Source organism: Ptychodera flava, chromosome 20, assembly GCF_041260155.1.
Source record: "Ptychodera flava strain L36383 chromosome 20, AS_Pfla_20210202, whole genome shotgun sequence".
Lineage (NCBI taxonomy): Eukaryota > Metazoa > Hemichordata > Enteropneusta > Ptychoderidae > Ptychodera > Ptychodera flava.
Genome location: NC_091947.1, coordinates 866,289 through 890,796, shown reverse-complemented (window position 1 = coordinate 890,796; position 24,508 = coordinate 866,289). Strand labels below are relative to the sequence as shown.

The 24,508-nt window shown below is 37.0% G+C and overlaps 1 protein-coding gene across 1 annotated transcript; it reads left to right on the top strand.

The window, feature by feature from the left end:
* Positions 1 to 12,032: 12,032 nt before the first annotated feature.
* Positions 12,033 to 23,873, top strand: LOC139119709 (fucose mutarotase-like). The gene is made up of 6 exons (XM_070683570.1): positions 12,033 to 12,140; positions 17,555 to 17,623; positions 19,818 to 19,888; positions 21,879 to 21,980; positions 22,537 to 22,610; positions 22,995 to 23,873. Exons 1-6 carry the CDS (start codon positions 12,056 to 12,058, stop codon positions 23,050 to 23,052), a joined length of 459 nt encoding a protein of 152 aa, XP_070539671.1. The 5' UTR covers positions 12,033 to 12,055; the 3' UTR covers positions 23,053 to 23,873.
* The last annotated feature ends 635 nt before the right edge of the window (positions 23,874 to 24,508 follow it).

Here is a 24,508-nt window from a genome sequence, read left to right as displayed (position 1 = left end):
GCCCCGGCAGGTAGTTAATAATAAGTGTGTACACAGACCTAAATGACTACATTGTCACCAACTTATTTTAGTTTGAAAGTAAAATCATAAAAATAATGCTAAAAGATACAGCTAGTGGGGCTTAAGATTGGGAACACACTTTGTGTTTCATCCAATGTAAATACAACATACTAACAACAAACTTGAAGTTTATCAATGAATGAACAAGAACAACAACAATAAAGTCCAGGTTTCTCCTTCCAGAGGCATAAAAACTATCTCAACTGTCCTGGTGGTTGTAACAACTCAGTTCACACTGCTCCATTCAGGCGGACTACACGTGCACCAGAAATGTAGCAAAATACAATTATAAATTCCGAGTGCAACCATAGACAGTAGAGAAACTACCGTCTATGGTGCAACAGAAGCCAACAGCCTGCATTGTTTACACTAACTAGGCCAGATGCAGCTCTGCACCGTGTTAAAACAACTCCCCCCGCTGGCCGCTGGCTTCAACACGAAAGTGTGCATTTCTGCTCTATTTTTTCAAAATATTCATTCCCCTGGCAATTTTTACCTTAAATCGATTTGTAGGATAGAAACTTTTTTAGGTCAACCCCCACCCCCACCCCAAACTAAAAGAATTGTTTTTTATCCTTCATTGAACTTTTGATGTTGCCCCTAAGTGTGCATGCTTTTGCGCAAAGAAGATTCAGTTTTTATTTTTTTTGACTGATGCGTGATGGTCCTTTCGCACGTGACATTGAAGTAGCAAATTAGTATCGGTGCGGAATTTTCAAGAAAGCCAAATTCTGTATCTTTTCCCAAGTTCACCGGCTCACTAACAAACGGGACGAAAATGACAAATTTCAGAATTTCTGGTTTCTCCGTGAACTATATACAAGCTCAGGAGGCAACGTGCGCCCGAACACACAACTTTAACGCTGAGCGCAATACGGTTCAGTGAGGAAGTATGGAAACCCTCATACACAAGTAGGAGAAAGCTTGATAATATCACTTTGAGCTTTTGAATAATGATACAATGTGTGTTTAATAGTCTAAGAGCAAAACTAATATAGTTACAATTTATCTCAGGAAATCAGGAATGTAAATTTAAGGACAGATCAATATGCAGGAATGAATTATTCACAAAGGGTAAATTGTCATTTCTTTATATGTTGATACAATATCAAACATTCCACAACCATCGTCATATACGGGATACAAAGGCGGACAAATGCGATAGCCTCTTTTCAGTCAGTGCGGACGATTGGACATCTAACGAATATCATCGGTAAACGCTGTTTGCGCTCATGTGGTTGTAGGAGTCGACATGGTATCGATGAGCCTGAAGCTGCAGAATGAACACCAAGAAAGTGTCAAGTTCAAAAGCTATTCAATAAACATACAACTTATCTAATAGATATATAAAGGAAAGAGCACATCAACTGAAATGCGTCTCAGTCAGGAAAATATATCCAATCGAGATAACGCTTTTGTTCTGTCTCACAAGTCAGCCACAATTGAAATATCAAACGTATCGCAAGAAAGTGCAATGTCATCTGTGTAATAATGACCATCAGGAACAGTTCTCGAGACCTCAACTCCAGTGTTCCTCTGAGAGCGAACATTTGTTGGCTCCAAAACGATGCCTTCCACACTCCCGTCTGTCGCCGTGTTTGACGTTGAGAAGGTATTGGTGTTGCTCATCGGTCTTGTAGGTATAACTAGTTCTTCAGCGGCTGTACTGATTGATTCAATATCATCAGCCACAACCGTCCTGTTCAGAGGAAGTCTTGCGATGCCGATCTTGCAATTCGTAATGTAGACTGAAAATTGCTTGAAAACCTTATCTACCACGGTAACATTCACCTCATCTGGTTGGAAACTAAGGCTCTGAACAGTGTCGTCGGCAGCATTTTTTGCAAAACCTCTCAAGAATAACTACATCGAAAGAAGAGAGAATGTTTAGTATTGAGAATTTGACATATCACAAGACTGACCATAGGCGGCGCTTTTGCTTGTGGTCATGGTAAATTGTTGAAGTTTTCCGAATGCGATCGCATTCATGGTATTTGAGTCACTTTTGTTATTTTTGACGTCGCGCTTCATTCAGTTAGTCGGATATTGAGTACCGCATTATGAATATATTGAATTCTGTAAAAGTGAACAAAATAGTCAAGAACACCTTCGAATTCTCTGCAATCCATGTTTTCCGAGTTTGTTTTATTGTTTTAAGGGAAGGAAAGTTTGTGCTTGAAATCTAGTTAGCAGTAAAGACTGCTTGTTATGTTTTTTCTCGGTAGTATTAGAGCGTGACTGCCGACTCCATAGCTGAAATTCCTTCCCTTTGGTGCGAAAAATTATGTGCGATATGGTAAAAATGCAAAAACAATGAACTTACCATTAAGTTAATTTTTAGAATTGCGCGTTCGAGGAAGTACCGTATTCCTGGAAAACTTGCACAGGTATCCGTCAAGCCATGAGTGCGGTTGGTGTTGATCACACCAAAGAATTGCTGGAACCATCGTAAACTTCGACGGTGATGAAGAAGTTCATATCTCCCCTGAAGATCAAAAAAATGCAAAATAAGTCAGAGTAAAGTTACTCTTTTAAAAACAAACAGGAGTAAGAGTTATAGAACGATCGATAAAACTCGAAAAACAACTTAAACGACACAAGGGGATCTCCGATAGGATTACTCATAGGAGCCTATCATTCATTCTAAGACGTGCATAAAAGTTTAATCCCCAGACTTGATATTTTTACCTTTGGGTGACTAGTACTAAATAAGGAGTTGTAAAATATCAAAAACGAGTACCAACAGTGCGCTTGAGCAAAAAGGCAGAAATTCTGGAGGTTTAGTCCTCGATTGCCTCACTTAACCCTAAATTCATGTTGGTACCGATTAAATCAAAATGCACCAGGAACACCTCAAAGTATTGCATTCTTGACTTGCAAACAGGTTGTGCGAATTTATCTGAATTTCAAACAATAGTATAGTTTTCAACGCAATGTATCTATTTCAACTTCAATTAAACACTGCATAGTTCAAGGGATATATCCATCATGCAATACACTCTGAGGCCAAAAACATGCGTATTTCTGTCAACATGACTGCAGGAAATAGGTCGTACGGGAACTATTGTATTTTTTTTTAATTTTAATGGGCTGCGGTCTATCAATAAAAATCAAAAGTTGGCAAAATCATCAGTGATGAAAAGATGGGAAGTTTAGGGTTAGGGATCTTGAATACGATAGGTCGCGTGACCGGACACGCATATTTTAGTCTTTACCGACCAAGTCATTGATCAGTCTTCACACTTACTTTGGTTAGCGATCTATGACGTGATAATGGAATCGGCATGTCCAATGCCTCGATGTAATTCAACTCCATCCGATTGTCGCCTTCATCAGTCAGCAGTGGGTCCCGACACTCGATTTTCTGAGCACGAAAAGGCAGAAAGAGCAAACTTAAGAAACTCTTTCGAGAAGATATAAAAATAGTGTTTTGAGTGAAATCAGAATTTTGAATCTGAGTCCCCTAGAATTTCTCACAAAGTAATTGGGTTTTGCAAATGATCGTGTGATTGAAGTTATAATAACATTTTCTGCAAAGATGGACAACCAGTCGATCGGGATTCACAGAGGAGAACACTTAGATTAGACTCAACAGTAAGAACTTTGTGTAAAAAGGTGTTAATTCGTTAATAATAAACCATAACCGCAACTTTAAATGGCGGTACATATTTATCCCTTTAACTTTCAGTGAGCACGTTAAAGTGCAAAAAACTCTGATGAACCCAATTGAACGACAATTCTGAAATGTGACTGTCGAAGGTCACTCCCACTTTCAAAGCCAAAATGGTCATTTGACGTCTCGCCAAACTTTCTCCGCCAACTTCTACAATCATACCCTGACATTATTCAATACAGTTGTGGAATTTTCAGTGAACTTTTTCATATATACGCAATATACAAATAAACAAGATACGAAACGAGAGAAATACGTTCAGTCCATGGCTCTAATATAACGGCTCGAGCGTGAAAATGGAAATTATAGAGGGCGCTTTACTATGTTAAACGAAGGAATGGAAAGACGCCACTGCCCCTTATACATGGCTTCGTAGGAATTCCAACGTCTTTCCGTTGGTTTCCATAGATTCAAAATGCACTTTGGGAAACATGTCAACGAGATAGAAGCTAGACTGAAAGAGTCTGAGGGGTAGCTAACCATTTAATTACAGGAAATTAAACTTACTAATTTTTAATATGTAAAGGCTGTTTGTTGTGGGGTAGTTTGAACAAAATGAACATTTGAGGGGAACCCTGCTACCTGTTCGCCAGCGCTGTTTTTTTTTTTATTGCTCACTGACAAACAGAATAAATTATCCCCACAAGCCTAAAAAATTACCCTTTCACGTCAATACTAGAAAACTAATACCAACCACCCATTAAGAGCGAACACTTTTACCGCAATCTGCAATCGCAAAACCCTTGAACGTAACCTCACAAACTCATAAAGCTAGCTACAGACACATGTTCTATATGAACTATACGAATATACTTCGGTAGTATGATGCAGGCATGGCCATATACATAATACTGCTTGACAATGAACTTCCAATAGTATGATGTGTAAGGACATATCAGTGGATCTTTGAGGTAGTTAGAACAAGAATATGCAAATAATTTTTGCCTTCCAAGATTTTTCTCAGCGTTAGCAGGCTACACATTTTTTTCTGTACCGCCACATTTTTTTCTCAGCTTCAAAGTCTTGAAATTAAAACTCCACTGGTAACACTTCAGATACTTTTTAACAATTTATCCATCCCTCCAGCGTTTTACAGCACATCACGTACATGAAATCTTAAAGAAAGACTTACGAACTTTCGATAAATTTGGTTAATCTTCATTTGAAGAACATCCAATTCTAGGAGAAGAAGTTGTTTGTGTAGTTCAAGGGCAGGGTTCTCATTCCCCGTTGCCAACGAAGAAGGTTCCGAAGTAGGGTTTTCCCTAACAGTTATCAGATCTGTAGTAGTGAGTGAAGCGTCCGTCAATTCGCCCATCCTGTTGACATGACCAACAACTGATCCAGAATCTTGCACGGCGCCCTCTTCGTCCGCGGGACATCTCCTTGGTCCGTGGCTCACTTTGGGTTGTTGATAATTTCTCAGTTGTAGATGCATAGAAATCGGTCCTTTGCCTCGCTAGAGAGGCTGCGCTAGCTATCCATACCGCGTGTGTCAACAGAAATGTCAAAACTACAGAAAAAATCCATGTCAAAGCCACGCAACCTGTTCACTTTAAGTGATTACGTTGTTACGTCCGATACCAACACCACCGAGATGCACACTACAGCATTTTTCAAACGGTGATGATGTTACCTATATTTATATTGACGAATGTTGACTGATTCATAAAATTAAGGGATATACATATAGCAAAGTGAAATGTGTGCTCTTCAGTGTAGCCTCATCGTAGAGCTAAATGCACTGACATCAAACGATTTCAGTATACCATAGGATGCATTATTCTAATCTAATAATCAACATTTACAAATTTCAGTAAAATTTAATTACGCGCCACGTCGGATGAACAGTACGTAAGCAACAGGTGTTGACTTTGCCATTTTTTCAGAATTTTTTTTTGACCAGTTTTAATTCAGTTATTGGGCCATTTCAGCTTGCCCCTCTGATGTTTGTATCAATCAATGAACAAGCCACCGATGTTATTGTGACAGTTAGATTCGATAATATACCAGTGACAATAGCTATATTACAATTAATTCTACGGATACCAGAATCACTGTCGATAAGATCAGTAGAATTTCGATATTAATTATGGAAAAACGATACCGTGCGTAAAAGTAACTACATACCTAATTGCATGACGTCTTTCGCCATCCGATACACAAATGTATCTTTTTTCGAAAACAAATATCTTATCCGAGGGGAAAAGACTAGTAATGATACGATTCTAACAGACTGCTAATATCGATGGATGAAGTGCTCCTGCCAGCGACTTGATCTTCAAGTCCACAAGTAGTTTAAGTTAGTCCAGGTACCATGTTCTTATATGGCATAAAAGACGTTACAAATTTGACGATTAGGAAATTTATCTACGATATAGCGTTTCCTGATTTGCTAATTGCTGGGTAATTGAACTAGTATTTCTTATAGACAACACTATCAATGAGAATCCGATCAAATGGGAATCCTCCGACAACTCCCAAGAAATGATCACATTTACCGTCACTTACGAGTAGCTCATGTTTTGACGTCTTTAGACTTACCATGCCTATGACGAGCCCTGATTTGATTTCTCAAAAGCCGTGAAACTAAAAAATATCTACGTATCAACGTATTGTACGTTTCCATAACGGAAATGCCAATTCCAAGAAACGACGACTCTAGTGACATTTTTGTTATAGTTGTTTCCGTGTGATGACGTCAGCACGATAAACCACGACGAACTTTCATCGGTGGAATCAGGTCAGAAATATGCCCAGTCTTATATTTATAAATATCTTATCATTCCCTAAATTCTCGTCGGTTTAAGTTATCGAACTTAACAAATGACTGTGTCCCTAATTTTCTATGTGGCGCCTGTTCCAATTCAGGAAAACAGAAACAGTACATGGGAAGAAGAACAGTTTATTTGACAAGGAAAGAGAAGGTAAAAACACCAGCGCTTACGAATTATGAATGTTAACAGCCCTGGCGTCAAGGACTTTATCGCGATAATTTTTAAATGTTGTACGTTATGTTATATATTATACTTTTTTCGTTTGTCGTTTATCTTATGGCGCATTAGCCGATCACATATGTGATAAAATGACATCGTAAGATTATCACATGACAAATACATGACACTATGCATGCAGTGAAGAGAACAACTTTAACTAGAAATCTCTAGAAAACTAGTTCTATAAGACCAAGACACTTTAGGTTGATAGTATAAACCTCTAATGGCAGTAACTACTCCAACGTATTAAAATAAAATAAACAATAGCAACAAAAAATCTGTGCTGAGACCAAGGCACCCCTTTACCCGCCCGCCCCTGGGACCTGACATGTGAACTGCCCCTATGCTCCTTGGGGAAAATTCACACACATTTGCATGCACAAGTACGATTGTGTGGTACATGCAAGCGTAAAATGTGTGAATTTTTCGTCGGAGGGCGCTTTCCAATTCATGGCGTAAAAGGAGAGACCTCACCATTTGTTTTATTTGCTCCTTTGTTGGGATAAATTTATCTTTTTCAAAAAAACGAAGAAGTATTTGAGACCTCATCCCTTGATATGCCAGTAGGACCATTTGCCATAATTTAGGTGTACATTGCTTCCTGTGTCTTGCTCTATGTTATCTTTCACCACCTCACTGATCACAATAATAAATTGTTTTCAACAAATTTTTCGTTATTCCGATACCATGAAGACATCCTTCCTGCAAGCGCCCTGTGTGTACTTTACTGCATGCATTGTCATGACATCTTTTTGACTGCCTAAACTATGATTCTCAGATGCCCCTGTAATCAGTAACATAACTCCAATGTTCCAGAGTGGCAAACATAACACGCGCCGGTTTCATGGCCAGCTGAAATCAATATTCAACAATGGGGCAATATTATACTCTTTCGTTTTGTTGTGTGTTATCATATTGCTAGTTGACTCCCTTTTTGTCGTAACTTAATTGTGTCTTCTGTTTAGATGCCCTATCCCCGCCAAAACCGACCCAGCATAATAGTAATTGGCGGACAACAGGGAACAGAAACTGAGAAACCGACGACTTTGCAACGAGGGCCATTATCAAAGGTCCATCGAAGTCACACGATGTACATTGAGTAATTTGTACGACACCGAGAGTTCAATGCTTTAAAAGTATGAAAACAAGCAGTATGTCCTCACAGGAAACGGTTTACAATTTAGTATTTTTTTTCATTTATTTGACATCGAAGACGTGAGACGTCCGTCAAGACTGATCCATGGCTGTCATTTAGTTCATTTTTACTTATTAAAGTTTCCTACCACCGGACTTATAAGACTGAATTTTTTTCATCGCCGATGAAAAATTACCCGTCTTGGGCCGTAATTTCGAACACTCCCTTTTTAGCCTGATTTTTATCCCAACGATTTTATGACTCGTCTTTTGTAACAGTTTTCACGTTTCTGTTTTATTTTCCACTGTTATTTTGCTCTTTTTAGATCCCTGATGAAGATCCTCTGTGCAGGATCGAAACGTTTGTCATCGAAGTGTTTAGTAATAAAACTCTATATTTTTGAAACCTGACGCTGTTTTTCCTCGTCGATCTCATCAATTTTACTTAAGCCTGAGTTACACAACTGGATCTTGTTTCATCCAACAAATTGTTCCATTAAGCGTATGCCTCAAAATTTGAAGAATCTTTCGAAGATAAACATGTCTTTAGTGATAAGTAGCATCGTTTACTTTATTTATTTATTTGTTTGTTAGTTATTTATTTATTCATTTATTATTTATTTGATTCGCACAAATAACAATGATAAAATTCATACATAATAAAAATACCATTTGAAATCTGAAAAAAAACTTTGGTTATTGATATGAGAATAGGGCAGTAAGGTCGTAGTCTTGAATGATTTCCGCTGTGGCCCGTCATAGTTCAAACGATGATGACAATGAAAAACAGAAAACAAAAGACAGTCGTGTAAAATGCGAAATACTACTCATTTATCAAATGCATTCATTGTCAGATCTAGACAAAGCCACGTTACATTACGCTACGTACGGTGGGTTAAATTTCAAATTATTCCGTAACGCGGTGAATTGGCAAGATTTCCAGTTTTTACAATGAGCGAGGAGAAATTTCTGGAATATAGGTAGAGGGAGGGGAATGCAGTGGTTGATAGAACTTCATGGAAGATTTAGCGCCTAACACAGAGGGGAGCAATGTCCACAGGTTGAAATGATGTTTTTTGCTTGCACAGGTTTGCGTTGATCTTGGTTGCCACACGTATGTCTGATCAAAAGATTCGCTCATATTTGCGTAAAATGGAGTTTTTATGTTGGCATTTGCACATCCAGTGGGCAATGGGGAATTTCAGTGGTGGGGAGAGGGCAGCGGGGAGCTTGAATAGTCGTGGGGAGCGTTCAGACCATACTGGATACTGGAGGAGAGTGGGCATCATAATTAAGTGGGAGGGCATTTACAAACAGCTCTACTTTTACCTCAAAGATTTTGTCAAGGTCAAAAATATGTAAAATCGGTATATAACCCTCAAAACATGTTTTGTGGTGATTTTTGTAAAACTGACGAAATTTACCAGTTGGCGGCACCTGGATTGTTTAGCTTTGATGTTATACACGCAACGTGTTATGATTGTGGGCAGTCGGAATCGATGAAGCTGTTGCGAAAAGATAAGACCAGCCTCACCTATGAATATCTTATGATTTGTGATTTGGGTTCGGTTATATATATATATATATATATATATATATATATATATATATATATATATATATATATATATATATATATATATATATATATATATATATATATATAAAAGGGATGCTGGAGAATTGATTTTACAATGTCATCTCTACAACATTGTTTCGTGAGTCGCGAAACTCACTCATCAGGAGACTAGACTAGACTGGAAAGCTAAACAATCCAGTCTAGTCTCCTGATGAGTGAGTTTCGCGACTCACGAAACAACGTTGTAGAGATGAAATTGTAAAATCAATTCTCCAGCATCCCTTATATATCTCGCTCTACTTTTGTATTGAGCACTTTGTATCGGACAAGTCGAACCGCATACTTCGTATATATATATATATATATATATATATATATATATATATATATATATATATATATATATATATATATATATATATATATATATATATATATTCAAGTTGGTAAAATATTGAGCAAATTCGGAAAAGGTCACTTTCTTTTCAGTACGAAATCACCGGTTAAGTAAAGTTTTCACCATCAGCGTGTCATCATAGCCTGAAATTTGCGTTGTTACACAGAGTGAACGTTCACTGCAAATAATGTGCATATGTTCTTATAGTTCCGATCACCGTGCCATCACAGGAGTTATGGGCGAGATAATTTGGCTTGTTAACAAAATGTAATAAAATAAGAATGACAAGATCATGGTGGAAACAAAAAACTAGACTCACTGTCATTTCGTCTATAATCACACGCCTAGAAAAGACTGCGGTCGAAAGTAGCAAAAATTTACTGTTTAATATTTCAGTATGCAGAAAAAATTGCGATACTCGTCTCTATTGGGAAGGGTAAGCTTATTGTTGTCATGATCATCATGCTGGTCAAATTTTTAAGATAATTTTCAGCCCATGTGTGAACTTTTGAACTACAATAAGCTTATGGCTTTTTTGAAGATACAAAATATGATAGCAACTTTGCAAAAAGCCATTTGTGGTGAGACTTAACTGCCCATTCTAGATCAGACTAAACTGAATGTGAATTCGCTCAGAGCTGAAAAATTGGGTTCGACGTCATCTAATTAATGCTTATTTCCATATTGAGTCATATTATGTCAATGTGCCCTCACTGCATTTGATTTAACTTGTAGGTTGCATATGACAAACTTTTCAAATTATGATTTTATCTCAGGAATGGCTTTAGTAAATTTGGTCATAGAAAGACATAGGCAACATTTCTCAGGAAAGTACGGTGCCAATTTACAGAAAATTGTACACTGTCCACTTGTATTGAAACACGAAAGGTTTTTCCATAGCTGATTAGCTCAATACCCATTATGAACTCTACTAATGGATACTTGGAGTAATTACTAGTACATCGGATTGTGCTGCAAAAGTAGGACGAAACCAGGCTTTACATCTTCGGCAGTTGACTAATCGGGGTGCCCTGTTATCCGATACCACCGCTAAGGGCAAACAAGGAATAACAAATGTTCAAGAAATAGTCATGATCAGACAACAAGTCACGGTGTATATTTAATATCTCCAATACATGATAACATAATATTTATTATATGCAATACCCAACATTTGTCTAGCGAAAGCAGAGGGTGAATCCCATTGTTTTGTGGGTTTTTCGGGGGGGGGGGGGGGGGTTTGCGAGTTAAGGTAGTCTTCAGGAGTTGCTAAGGGTGGGTCGGTGTGATTTTAGGTATGTGATTCCTCTAAAACGTGACTCTGCCTGTTCTCTTTTCCGAAACTTTACCCTCCCCACAGTCACCTGTGGTCTATTCCGCTCTGCGTCTATACGCCCATAGACGTGTCTATGCGCCCCATAGATGTGTGTACATATGCCTCTTCTTTCTTAGGCATATGTACACGACGCAGCGCGAAGTAGACCACAAGTGACTGTGCCCTCCCCTCTTCCAAAAGTTGCGAAGCGCGACATCCTCCTCCATCACACAGCGTATTAATCAGAGTTTTCTTTACAGAGACATGTACAGTAAAACGACCTTGAACTCCAGGGGTTAAAAAGCAGTGCTGCGATGTCGCGATGTCAGCTGCTTGGTCAAAAAGTATCATGACAATCAGCAGGGAATTCCGTCCCATGCAGTGCGTCCTATTTTCTTCACTCTTTCAACTTAGCAAGGGGTTAGGGGTCACATATTTTCTTATTCTAAAAATGATTTTAATCGAACAAATATTGGCAGTCAGTTACACATATTACAGGACACCACCCATTGAAAAGGAAGCAAATATATAACGTTCTGGAGAATTATTTGAAAATAGTGGTATTAGCTTCCGCCAAAGTGATCCTCCTTCCGAGTCAGGCTTGTTACCAATGTAAACGTCCCGTACCTCCCTCATGACAGTTTTCCAAACATAACCCTCCCCATTAATATTTTCCTGGTCCATCCCTTCGTAATCAGAATGTTCGTTGATTTGACTGGCCGATCATTAACATACAACATCCTCATAAAAAGATTACTCTAAAAAATTAGTAACTGAAGTACAGAAGTTTGAAAACGTAAGCTTGGGGTTACCATTATGTTATCAGCAACTGTAAGAGAACCTGACAACCCTTTGCTGTTATGGTATCGACCAGTACGTCATCATTCGTTTAACGGCAGCAATGGTGGTGCTGAGGGGAGTTCCGAGGATTGTTTCACCAGAGTTGCTCGACGCTTTAGCTCGTATGGGCCATGGAGATGAGATAGGTATATCCATAGTAAGGTGTCGGGGTAGATATGGTACTTTGCTTGAATTTGAATTTCGCGAGTTTGTACTTGCGATTGTTGTCGACAAATCCGTGCAGGCCTTTGCGCTACACATCTGAAGCTCCAAGCACACGTACGGTACAGCATCACAATGTGAGCTGAGCCGAGCTAAGTTCCTGTGTTTGAACCTCAAATTAAAGGCTGTGCTCAACCTTAACCACAGACAGTAGAAGCTATATGTCTGAGGTTCAAACACTGCTCTGTGCAATATTCAGATATTTTCGTTATTGGACCAATTTATTACAAACGCTCACGACTTCCCCTTGTTACGAGCTACGGAAAGGTGGCACTGGCTTGTCAGTGGTGGCAGGTGTCGCTGCGTGTATCTGATGATATTCACGAGCAGACTGCAGAGGTCGCAGCACAGGTGACCTAGAAATCTGGTTGTTGATGTTTGTATTGTTGTTTATGTTTATATCAGCCGTGTTGTTGTTGTTGACAATAAAATTCAATGAACTGAACTATTATGTTGTTGTTGTTTCAAACCACAGTTACAGGGACCTTGTTCAAAGGTATAATGTAGGCCTAGATGTCGATAGAAATAGTATACGGATAATATCATTATGTAACCCAATGCAACTGGCTCCCATTGAGTCCCAAGGTACACTCTCTAGCTCTTCATCTCCTTACACATAATGATAGGATCCTTATACTGTTTCTTATGACATTTACATTACGTTTGAACACGGTCCCTATAACCTTGGTTTGAAACGACAACAACACAATACAATGTTTGTTGAATTTTATTGGTCAACAATAAAAACACGACTAATGTAAACATTATAAGCAATAATACAAACAACAACAACCAGATTTCTTGGTCCCCTGTGGTCGGAGTCACCCTGCATATTACAGTAAGACTAGAAACAATTTGACCCTGTAATGATAGCTGTATGCGTTACTTGTAATATATGTAACATATTTTAATAAAGTATTTATGTGGCCTCAGTTTAATTTCAAATTAATAACACTACATGTAATGTGCAACTTTTCATGGTTTCCACTGGGACTCTTCACTTTTCAACCCTTGCCATGTTGTTTAGTTCACACTTTAATATCAAAGAAGCTCGCAAACAGTGGGTTTGAACTTGGCATCGCAATTCCCAATCACCTTGTCTGTGTTCCAGTCAACATGTCACAGCCAAGGAAAAGCAGAAAGAACAAGGAAGACTGCCAAAGTCAATGCATGAAGTCAAATAAAAAGTGTGATTGAGGTTACCCAACTTAGCCTTTAATTAAAAATCCCAAACCCTAGACTCTTCTTTCGTTTTTCAAAATCACTCATGAGTTTGTCAATGTTTGTTGTAACACACCTCATCCGCAGTCTGTATTCTAATTCGCCAATCGATAGTCACGTGGGATGCGTTCTTTTTGTGCTGATCCACGTAAACGACGTCATCAGGCATCATTCGTTGAACTGTTGCCTGCCAGGCATCAGTTCTGAAAAATGATGCCCGCTGACGTCAAAAACGATATTTGACGCGAACGCGGACCGGAATGTAAACAAAGATGTAGTCTGTGGCCGATCGAAACGATAATCCAGAAATTTCTTGGTTTATCCTACTTTCTGAAGAAGAATTGAATGCTTTGGTTTCCAACAAGGACTCGATACGGACAAAAACTATAATCAAAGGTGAATTGAACGTTTTGCAGAAGTATTGCGGTCTTTTTAGGAAAAACTTTTTCTTACTGAACCACTCCAACATATTACATCATAGACCTACATGAGACAAGTTTTGTGTATAGTACGTTCTTATGCATGGCTACGGATGAGGTGTGTTACAAAACACATATTGACTGGCATGAGGGCAACAGCATACGTCTTTAACCCCTCGGGCCTGTGAGTCACCCCCAAAAACAGACTGTTTCCCTCGGCCTACGGCCTCGGGAAACAGTCTGTTTTTGGGGGTGACTCACAGTCCCTCGGGGTACAGACGTATGCTGTTGCCCTCATATCCAGTCAATATGTGTATACTGTTTACTTGATGGATGTTTCCTCATTTAAAATAGGAAATCAAGTTTCTGTCCAACCTTCCTCATTTCCCAAAGGCATGTCCAGAAGAGGAATGCATTATTAGCTACTATAGACTTATAGTCTATAGAAGCTATTGGGATGGGTATCCGTCCGGCGTCCGTCGTCAGTCTGTATGTATGTATGTATGTATGTATGTATGTCCGTTTGTGAGGCGTCCGTCCACTCAAATATCTTGAGAACCGCAGTACTTACTGATTTGATATTTGTTGTGTAGATGAAAAATATGATTTTGAGAAACTATTTTTTTTAATTTTTTGATATTGTTGAAAATAGGAAAATTAATGCCAAAAAAGGTGTTTTTGGTAAAAAATCTTCTTCTTCATAACCGCTGGTCAGACAGCTTTGTTACTTGGTATACAGGTCCCTAGGGATAACCCAACTTAGATTTGTTCAAATTGTGATGAAATATGCAAATGTGTATTTTTAAGGAATTTTTTGTCATTTTTGGTCAAAATTTGACTTACATTGTATGTAATTGTTGTACTGTATAAACCCTATCAATTCACCTAGAAAAAATAATTAATATGATTTTAAATAATTGAATTATTAATCAGGAAATCATCAAAGCCAAAATAATTTTAGTGTGGAATTATCAGAAAGTTCAACTTTTTTTGACAGTTCATAGTGAAATGCTTACCATCTTGGAGGATTAAAACATGTAAAGGCAACTTTCCTGAATCCCAACTTTGATATATTCTGAACCACTATTTATGTTATCTAAAAGAAATTGCTCATAATAGTTTGTCATGATAGGGTGGTCAAATAAATAGAGATAGAGAAAGTTCTAATTTCCATTTATGGTTGACTTGGTAAGGATAAAATAAGATTACTTTTTGAGGAAAAAAATAGAGTGGTCAATTAAAAGAGTGGTCAAAGTGATAGGGTTTTTATGGTACAGCTGGGCTGTAAGATTCCTCATGTGCTATTTATAGCAATTATGCAATCTGTGTAAACAGTGCAATGAAAGTGTAACATGATTCCTTATAATGCTTTTGATGACCTTGAACTTCTTAAGTTTCAAACATTTGTCTCTTCAGTGTGCTTTCTCTGAGTACGCACAGTCTCAACTTATTTAACAGAACTTACTTATAATGTTAATTTGAAAGTTAAAATGTGCTTGGTTAATGGGATGAAAATACTGATAAAGATAAGCAGCTGAAGATTCTTTATAACCTGACAGATATGCTGTTTTTTTTATGACATAAATCTTGATTTAAGCAAGTCTTGTTTACTTTAATTAGAATGTAATTAACTCTCGTTTATTTGCTATTATTGACTAATATAGTCTGATGAAATAAGCAAATCTGTATTTTTACAGAATTTTTTCCATTTTGGTCAGGAGCAATCAAAGATATCCACCTTCTTCATCAATACATGTGTCACAAAAGGTTAATCTCTACATAACACAGCAGAGCTCTGTCAACTGTTGAGTCACTTGTTTTTTCAAAACCGCCGGTCAGACAGCTTTAATATTTGGTTTACATGTCCCTAGGATGACCTTAGTGAGATAATTTCATACAGACAGGAAATACTTAATTTTGTATCCATGTCTATAGTAGCTTCAGGGACTTTGGCCCTATGTTATTACACAATTCCGTGACACAGTTTCTTTATGGTATATTTGTCCAGTAAGCAAAGAATGATTTATGCAATACATGATATGATCATCCACGACTGTTTCTGGAATTTTAAAGGTCTACTATGCATGAAATAATGTAAGAACGTGAGACACCTCTCATATTATCAAATTCACACAGGTCAGTGTGAACGTTGAACATGAATATTTCATTGTGTTACAATCGTGCCCTACAATTTTAATGATTATATTCATCTTCAATGACAAACTGGCAAACTTCAGGAATGTTTTTTTTAAAGATTACTTTATACCAACTGTGTGACCTTTGACCCCTATTTTGTGGCTAGACGTCAATGCAGTTTGCCCAGTAAGCATTGTCATCTGTTAAAGCCCCAATAGCTGCAAATTTTATGCATTATTTCATGATTTATTTTCAAACCAAAGTTGGTTTGTGTAAATGTGCTAACTGACAGACATGTATTGAATTATCACCGCTCACTGATTTGGACCATGCCTATGTGTTTAGCAAGTTAAATAATAAACGGGTGCCACACTCATAAAATGGCACCCACGGAAAAGGACAAAAAGTACAGTATTTCCTACACATATACATAATGATCATAGAGAAACAAGCATGATGCCATTTACTTGAATGCACAACACACGATGGCCAACATTTTGTTGTTTTAATATTTATTTTCTGTCACATGATTACTTTTTTGAAAATGGCAGGAAATCTAAAATGATGTCAAAATGTTTGAATTTACATACCAGTTTCAACACTTTATGACAGTATATATACACTTTTTCAGTCTTTGATGGGTCTTATTCAAAGAAAACTCTCGGAAAATGGGGATATTTTGAAATCGGTTTATCACACATTCGCAGCTATTGGGGCTTCACAGTACAATAAATTACCCACAATACTCTTTGATTTGTATCCTTGAAGGTTACTTTTCTAAAAACTTTTTCAGTTCTGCATGTAAGCACTAATGTGCAGCATCAGAATAATTTTTAAATAATATCTAGTAAAAGTACGTTTAGATATTTCAGTGAAAGTTTGAAAATAACCACTAAACAACCATAAAAGTCACATTCTACAGGTACTACAAATGCCATACTTTTTAGGCAGCAAGTTATGACGAACTGAAGGGGTCATTCTCTGAGAAAACTTAGCATGCAAATTTCTTTTGTCACTTCCATTGCAAAAAATCAATATCCTTTTGTTTCATAAAACAGGTGCAACTAGTCTCCCTACTTTCCATCACATTATTCTGTATGGCTGAGGACACAATCTCTGGCAAATTTCACAAAAATGCTATCTCCTCTCTCAATTATGCATAATTTTCCAAATGATTTAAAATGAGAATTGAGAAGAATGGTGTGCATAAAAGTACGTTTTCAAAATTTTGATAAATAGTCTGTGAATTTGTCTACACATGGGAGACATAGTAGACCACTCAGGTATCTCCGAGGATACAAATCGCAATGAATTATGGGAAATCTACAGTACTGTGGGCTTTAAGCACATACAGTTTCATCTCTCCTTGGTGACTGCAACAGTGCAGTACCTCCTCTACAGGCAACAGCGACTGAAGAAAATGTTGATTTTCGGTTAATTTTGCATTCATTATGCCTACGTAATTAGCACACTTTTCCTTTCAATTGATAATTACGACATTTTCAAGTTGTGATGAACCACAACTGTTAACATAGTAAATTTCAATCTTATTTTCTCCATAGTTCTTGCTGATGCATATTTTCCAACCAGCTCAATATGTCAACATGGTCCAAAGGAAATAAGAGCTGATGGTAGGTAAAAATATAAATATAGATACGGCAAAAGAAGCTATAGGGGTGTGTCTATATGTATGTATGTATGTATGTATGTATGTATGTATGTATGTATGTATGTATGTATGTATGTATGTATGCATGTATGTCATTTTGTCTGTCCACTCACTTTTCTCAGAAACAATGGCACTTATCAGCTTGAATATTGGTATGTGGGTGTACTTCGCACCAAGGATGGAATTTTCAGGACTTTCATGTCATGACTACAGAAATATGCAGATGAGCTCAATAAATGCACAAACAATAAGAAAATTTAATGTTAAAGCTGCCTTGCCTAAATCTTTGAAATCTTGCAAAAATAGTCATTCTTTGTAGCAGATCGTAGTTTGTTCAAGCCAAGTTGATCACATGACTAACATACAGATGTAGCAAAGTTGGTGTAATTATTGGAAAAAATCTGAAAGTTAGAAACCACTTGCTGCAGGACTTTGAAATTATTGACAGCTTTTTCTGTCGTATTAAGAGGCAGAATGTCGTTTGTTCAAATAAAGCTGATCAAAAGACTAAGCAAATGACCAAAAAGTATCCTTAAAAATGGTAAAAAATTCTAAACAAAATTAATACTTTCTCAGTGACTTTAACATTTGCTTAATATATTCCTAAGAGCATTGAGATACAATTTTGTTCAAACCATAGTTTATAGAATGACTTATTTGCAAATGAGAAATATAAAAGTAGATTGTAAAATGAGCAATATAAAAGTGAAAAACTGTCAAAAATTACAAACTCCAGAACTATAAGTGGCTTTAACGCTTTAAAATTAGGTGTGTATAGTTCTATTTTGAAGCAAATTTAAGTGTTCGCCTACCAAGTTGATAAGATTAATATTATGCAAATCAAAGAAAACGATCAAATATTCTTTACATCCAAAAATTTTTCTATGACTTTAAAAGTTTTAGAGATGTTCACAGTGGCATTTAAATGCATGTTTGTTCAAATCAAAGTTGGATATATGACTGATACTCAAGTGAGCAAAATAAATGTGAAAAATGGTCAGAAATTGCAAACTCATAAGCTTCTTGCCCTAGTTACAGTATATGAAACTTTGTAAAGTATTCCTGTTTTGATGCAAATTTAGGGTTATTCAAATCAAACTTATTAGATTAGTAAAATGCACGTGAGTGAAATAAATGAAATAGTCAAACTTTTACAGTAATCTTTGACTTCAGTATTAACCAAAGATGTTCATATTCTGCTAGTTTATTGGAACAAAGTTGATGTAATGAATGATATGCAAATGAGCCAAACAGATGGTCAAATAGTACTAAAAGCTAATGAACTAATTAACAGCTCTTTTACTCTCACTGTCAGAATACTCTTATTGCATAGCATTCTAAGTGTAGTAGAAAGTGAAAATTATGGAATTTTACCATAATATTTGTTCTGATTTCACACATTGTTGAACGTGGATCAGAAAACATTTTGTGTAGCTTCTATCCTAAAGAAAGGAAAAATTTTACCATTCTTCCTCAAAATCTATAATAGGTCCATTTGAATACATTTTTTTAAAAGTGGTTTCTTAAATGTCCCCTTAAACTTTCAGGAAAATACCTTCACAATGGTGTTTTCGTTCATTTTTATATGCAAGTCAATTGAATCAGGCTTTTAGCAAATGTTGTCATATTTTCCCTTTATTAATATGCAAAAATAAACATTTGTCTGGAAATTTACATTAATATTTTGAAATAACGCATGTAAGAATGACAAAATTAACTGTAGAGGCAAAAATGAACTGCTATGAAATGTTATGATGCACACCAGAAAAGACATGAATGGCTCAGACTACAAGCTGTAACAACAGAAACGCATGCAACACTGATAAAATTTGTTCAATTGTTAACAGCAGTGTCTGATGTCACACACAGCTATATTTAAAACAAACTAGCAACGGCAATCAGACCTATTGCTACCATTCATGAGCGGTTACATACCTTTGATAACATTTTGTGTAAAATCATTCTAATCACTTTCTCTGACGATACTTTCCCCATAAATTACTATCAACTAATCTAGATTGTCCAGCTTGTTGATACAAGGGAGCAATGTAGGAACATTTTTGTTCAGTGTCCTGATACCTTGTTGGCCTGCCAATACAAAAGTTTTAGATTGTGATTCATGCATTCAGAATGTGTAAATGTATCATGTTTTATAGGCCATGGTATTCCAGAATTACTAGATGCCATAACAAAATTGATGCCCTTGGATCAATATGTTGACGAACCTGTAAGTTGATTGCTTTTACTTGTTGCCGTTTTAATCTACCTGCGGTTCATACAACCTTTAAAGGGAGAGGGCTTGTCCTGTCTATGGCTGGGCAATCTTCTTTTTGATAAACATAACCTCTTCCCAGGAATTGGGGATGAATGTCGAGCGAATGTGAAGCGATTCAGCATTTGATGCATGTCCATAGTTCACCAGTTTTGTAGCTTTCCAATCATTGCAAGACTTTGACAAATGAAGTTTGTTTGTGTCCCTTCATTTATAAGAAGCTGCTTCAGTTGTGCTCACCTGTTTTGGTACAGGCATCATTTGAATATTTTGGATTTGCACAAGGGATGTTTGGATATGTTGTACATAGCAACAGACCTGTCATATGAGGCTGATATGCACAACTGCATTAGAGATTACCCCCGCCTTCAAATGACATTGTATATGTGAACAAAAGCATGCTGATACATAAGTTTCTAATGTATATAACAAAGTGCTCTTTCATAGACACTTATCATGTGACAAAGATTCTTTATCCCCTTTCACTTTTAGAGTTTACCAATTTGTTGTTATTTGTGGTATTTTTTATCCTATATTTTCATATTATGTTTTCTCTTAGTATAGGAACTCACGTCATACTAACTTTTGATTTTGATAGCTGTATAATAAACAAGTCATCGTTGATGACACAGTCCCCACTTGTTAATGGGTACTTTGATTACAGGTCCTCAGAGAGGATAGAGTCCTCTTCATTAGGTCTGTGATAAAAATACTTTTGAATAAATTCGCTTGATACATGTCTGAGTTGTAGTTCAAGACATGAAAAAATCGTAATAAAATTGCCACACGGTGGCCATATTGGATCGTATCCCAAACAAATCAATGTGCATATGTATGACAAAGGTGAATGTCCTTGTACCAACTTGGATTAAAATCGGTTGAGATATGCCTGAGTTATGGCTTTGTACATGAAAAAAATCATAACAAAATGGCCGCACAGCAGCCATATTGGATTGTATCACAAAACAAATTAAGGTGCATATATATGACATTGGTCAATGTCCTTGTACCAACTTTGAATAAATTCGCTTGATACATGTCTGAGTTATGGTTCTGGACATGAAAAAAATCATAACAAAATGGCCGCACAGCAGCCATATTGGATTGTATCACAAAACAAATTAAGGTGCATATATATGACATTGGTCAATGTCCTTGTACCAACTTTGAATAAATTCGCTTGATACATGTCTGAGTTATGGTTTGGACATGAAAAAACGTAATAAAATGGCCACACAGTGGCCATATTGGATTGTATCACAAAACAAATCAATGTGCATAGCTATGACATTGGTCAATGTCCTTGTACCAACTTTGAATAAAATCTGTTGAAACATGCCTGAGTAATGATTCTGTACATGAAAAAATCATAATAAAATGGCCGCCTGGCGGCCATATTGGATTGTATCACAAAACAAATTGACGTGCATATGTATGACATAGGTCAATGTCCTTGTACCAAGTTTGAATAAAATCGGTTGTGATATGCCTGAGTTATGGCTCTGTACATGAAAAAATCGTAACAAAATGGCCGCACGGCGGCCATATTGGATCATATCACCAAAAAAATTGACATGCATATCTATGACATTGGTCAATGTCCTTGTACCAACTTTGAATAAAATCAGTTGAAACATGCCTGAGTTATGGCTCTGTACATGAAAAAATCGTAATAAAATGGCCGCCTGGCAGCCATATTGGATCGTACCACAAAACAAATCGACGTGCATCTGTATGACATATGAAGTAATCCTTGTACCAAGTATGAATGAAATCGCTCCAGGCATCTCTGAGATATCTGCGTGAACGGACGCACGCACTGACGCACGCACGCACGCACGCACGCACTGACGCACGCACGCAAGGACATGACCAAACCTATAAGTCCCCCCGGACGGTGTCCGTGGGGACTAATAAGACTCTCTTTCAAATCTTCTCAAACCAGGCTAATGTGATGGACTTGGTTCCGTCTGACAAGGAGAAAGGATTGAAAACTCCTGTTTGGGACAAATATCAAGCCATAATCAACAAAGCTGAAGGAAAAGAGGTTAGCAGTACACTTAATATTTTTGTAAAAATAAATTCCAAACTTTTGCATATTTTTTTTTGGTGTAATATATGGACAAAGATTGAAATATTTTTTATTTTTCTACATTCATTTAATTTTTAATGCAGTACGCTCACTTTTGTTGTTTTTTTGTGACTTACTCTCCATAACAAACATTATAATTGATAGGATGTATGATTTGAATATACCGGTAGTCAACTGATGATTCTACTAAATTGATAATTGTATCTTCTTCTCATTTCTATACAGTTTCAGAAATAGGTATTGTTAATGTCAGTAAGAATTCCAATGGATGAGAAATTGCCTCTATGAATTTTCTCACTGTTTTGTATATATTACATTGGCTAGTGTATTTTTACTCTTGTCAAACACAGACAATGTGTAAATATTACTGCTTCAAATTATTAATGTTCAGTGGTCTAGAACATGACTTCCCTGTTTCATCATAGACAGTGTCTGTGGTTTCATTCAGCATTTCTGAACATCAGTGTCAACAGCTGACTGAAATGATACGTACCTTTGACTTTTTCTTCAGGTAAAAATTGGTCGAATAGAGCGATTTGCTTTCTACGACAGGGCCAAGACGACTTTCGCAGTTGTTCACACTGGGTAGGTTGTCACATCTTTGCAGCCAGAATTTCATTATATACAGGTGACCCTACATACATCCATACAAGAATAAGCTGAATATATGATAATATGGATATATGCACATATCCCTGATGCAAAAAATTTGCCTCATCCAAAAAGTCTGGCTATAGGACAGCTGCATATAATTTCTTTGAATTCAAAACTATTCTAGAAAAGATTTATTATTGTATTTATCTTATGTCAGTATGTTTTGCCTTGAACTTTTGCTGCTGTTTTCTATTCAAAGGAACAAGACAGAAGCATTGCCTTGTGAATGTCGGTGAAACTGTATACTTGAATGAAATGTACAAGAGAGGGATCTGGTCTGGAATAATAATTAAGTGGATTGTTTTCCTTCCACAGGGAGACAGCACAGTATGGAAATCTGATCCTCAAGAAAGGAGTCCTGACCGAGGGATAATTCAAACATTTTTGGTTCAGTCCAAGTCAGAGATGGTGCCAGTATGACTAGTATCAACGTTGATATCATAATCTTGACAAAATAAAATTTTATTGGGGTTAAAAGAAGTTCATCAGAGGTTCTTGAGGATATCCTGGTGTTGACCGCAAAGGTTGCTTTGGCCGCAAAGACGCAAAACACACATTGCCAGTAGCTTGGTGTGGACTGCAAAGGACTTTGTGGATTGTGGTGTAGACCACACAGCACATTTTGCCATCTTACTCAATACCGCTGAGAGACTACTGTCAAAAACTCAGCAATTTTTTCCATTTTCAGTCCATAGAATAATTCTGAGTGAAAATTCTTGATTGTCTAAACATCTCTATCAGTGATGGACTTGTTAGCTCATATGGTGTACATAAATATTCATGTTCAGGAGGTTGGCATTCGTATCATAACCACAACCATCTCAAAGTGTCAGTACCATCTAAAAGTGGATCTTTCAGCAACACATCAGAAATGCAGACATTTTCTAATTTACTTCGTCTACCACCATGTACCATGGCAATGTTTTGTGTATGAACACAGAATGAAGATTTGGCACAAGTGAAATTTCTGAATTAATGAACTTTTTATGACTCTATGAAAGTTGTAAGACCACCCACTTACTGAGATTTAACCCTTCAACCCCGATTTCCCTCTATAAAGATTCAACTCTGCCATTGAAAAAAGTACTTTTGGGCCAAACCATAAAAGCCAAAGGGTTAAGGCTTTGTGATATTTGATTATTAAACATCAGAGAGACATTGTTCTTTCTTTTAAATCTACGTTTCTCAAACCAAGTGAAGAGTCTGTGACTTCTTTTCATTATTTGCAATACTGAAAGAATGGAATGATGTAGTGGGATGAGAAGAAAGAAAGACTTGAAGGATGGCAAATTTTCCGTATTCGTATTCCGTATATTTCCAATTTTTCCTATTCTGATACAGAGCAAGAATCGATAAAAGGCAGTTAATTAATGACCTGTGGTCATACCCAATTACCATCCAGTTACAGCCATGTGCATGCTCACATAATGAATCTGGGTCAGTGTGTGTGAAAAAAAACAAAGTTGCTGAGAAATAAGGTGAACAGAGATCCCGACCAACACACACAAGGTTCTTAGATCACCTGTGTAGAGTGATTGGCACTGCAAAGACTGCTCTTCCAATAACTTCATGGCATGACCTGTATTGTACCCATCTGATATCTTACTTTTCAGAATCTAGGGCAATGATTACAAACATGATGTCATGGCAAAAATCCTAAACTAAGTGGGAGTACTACTTCTTCTTTCAATATAGCAAGATCCTGAAAAATCCAACTGGGATTCTATTTTGAGGTGACATGTAAGCCATATCAGAAAAGGGAATCGGGAAGGGGTATTTGTGGAGTTCATCCAATTGGGTTTCTGATAATAATTTTATAGAGGAATTTG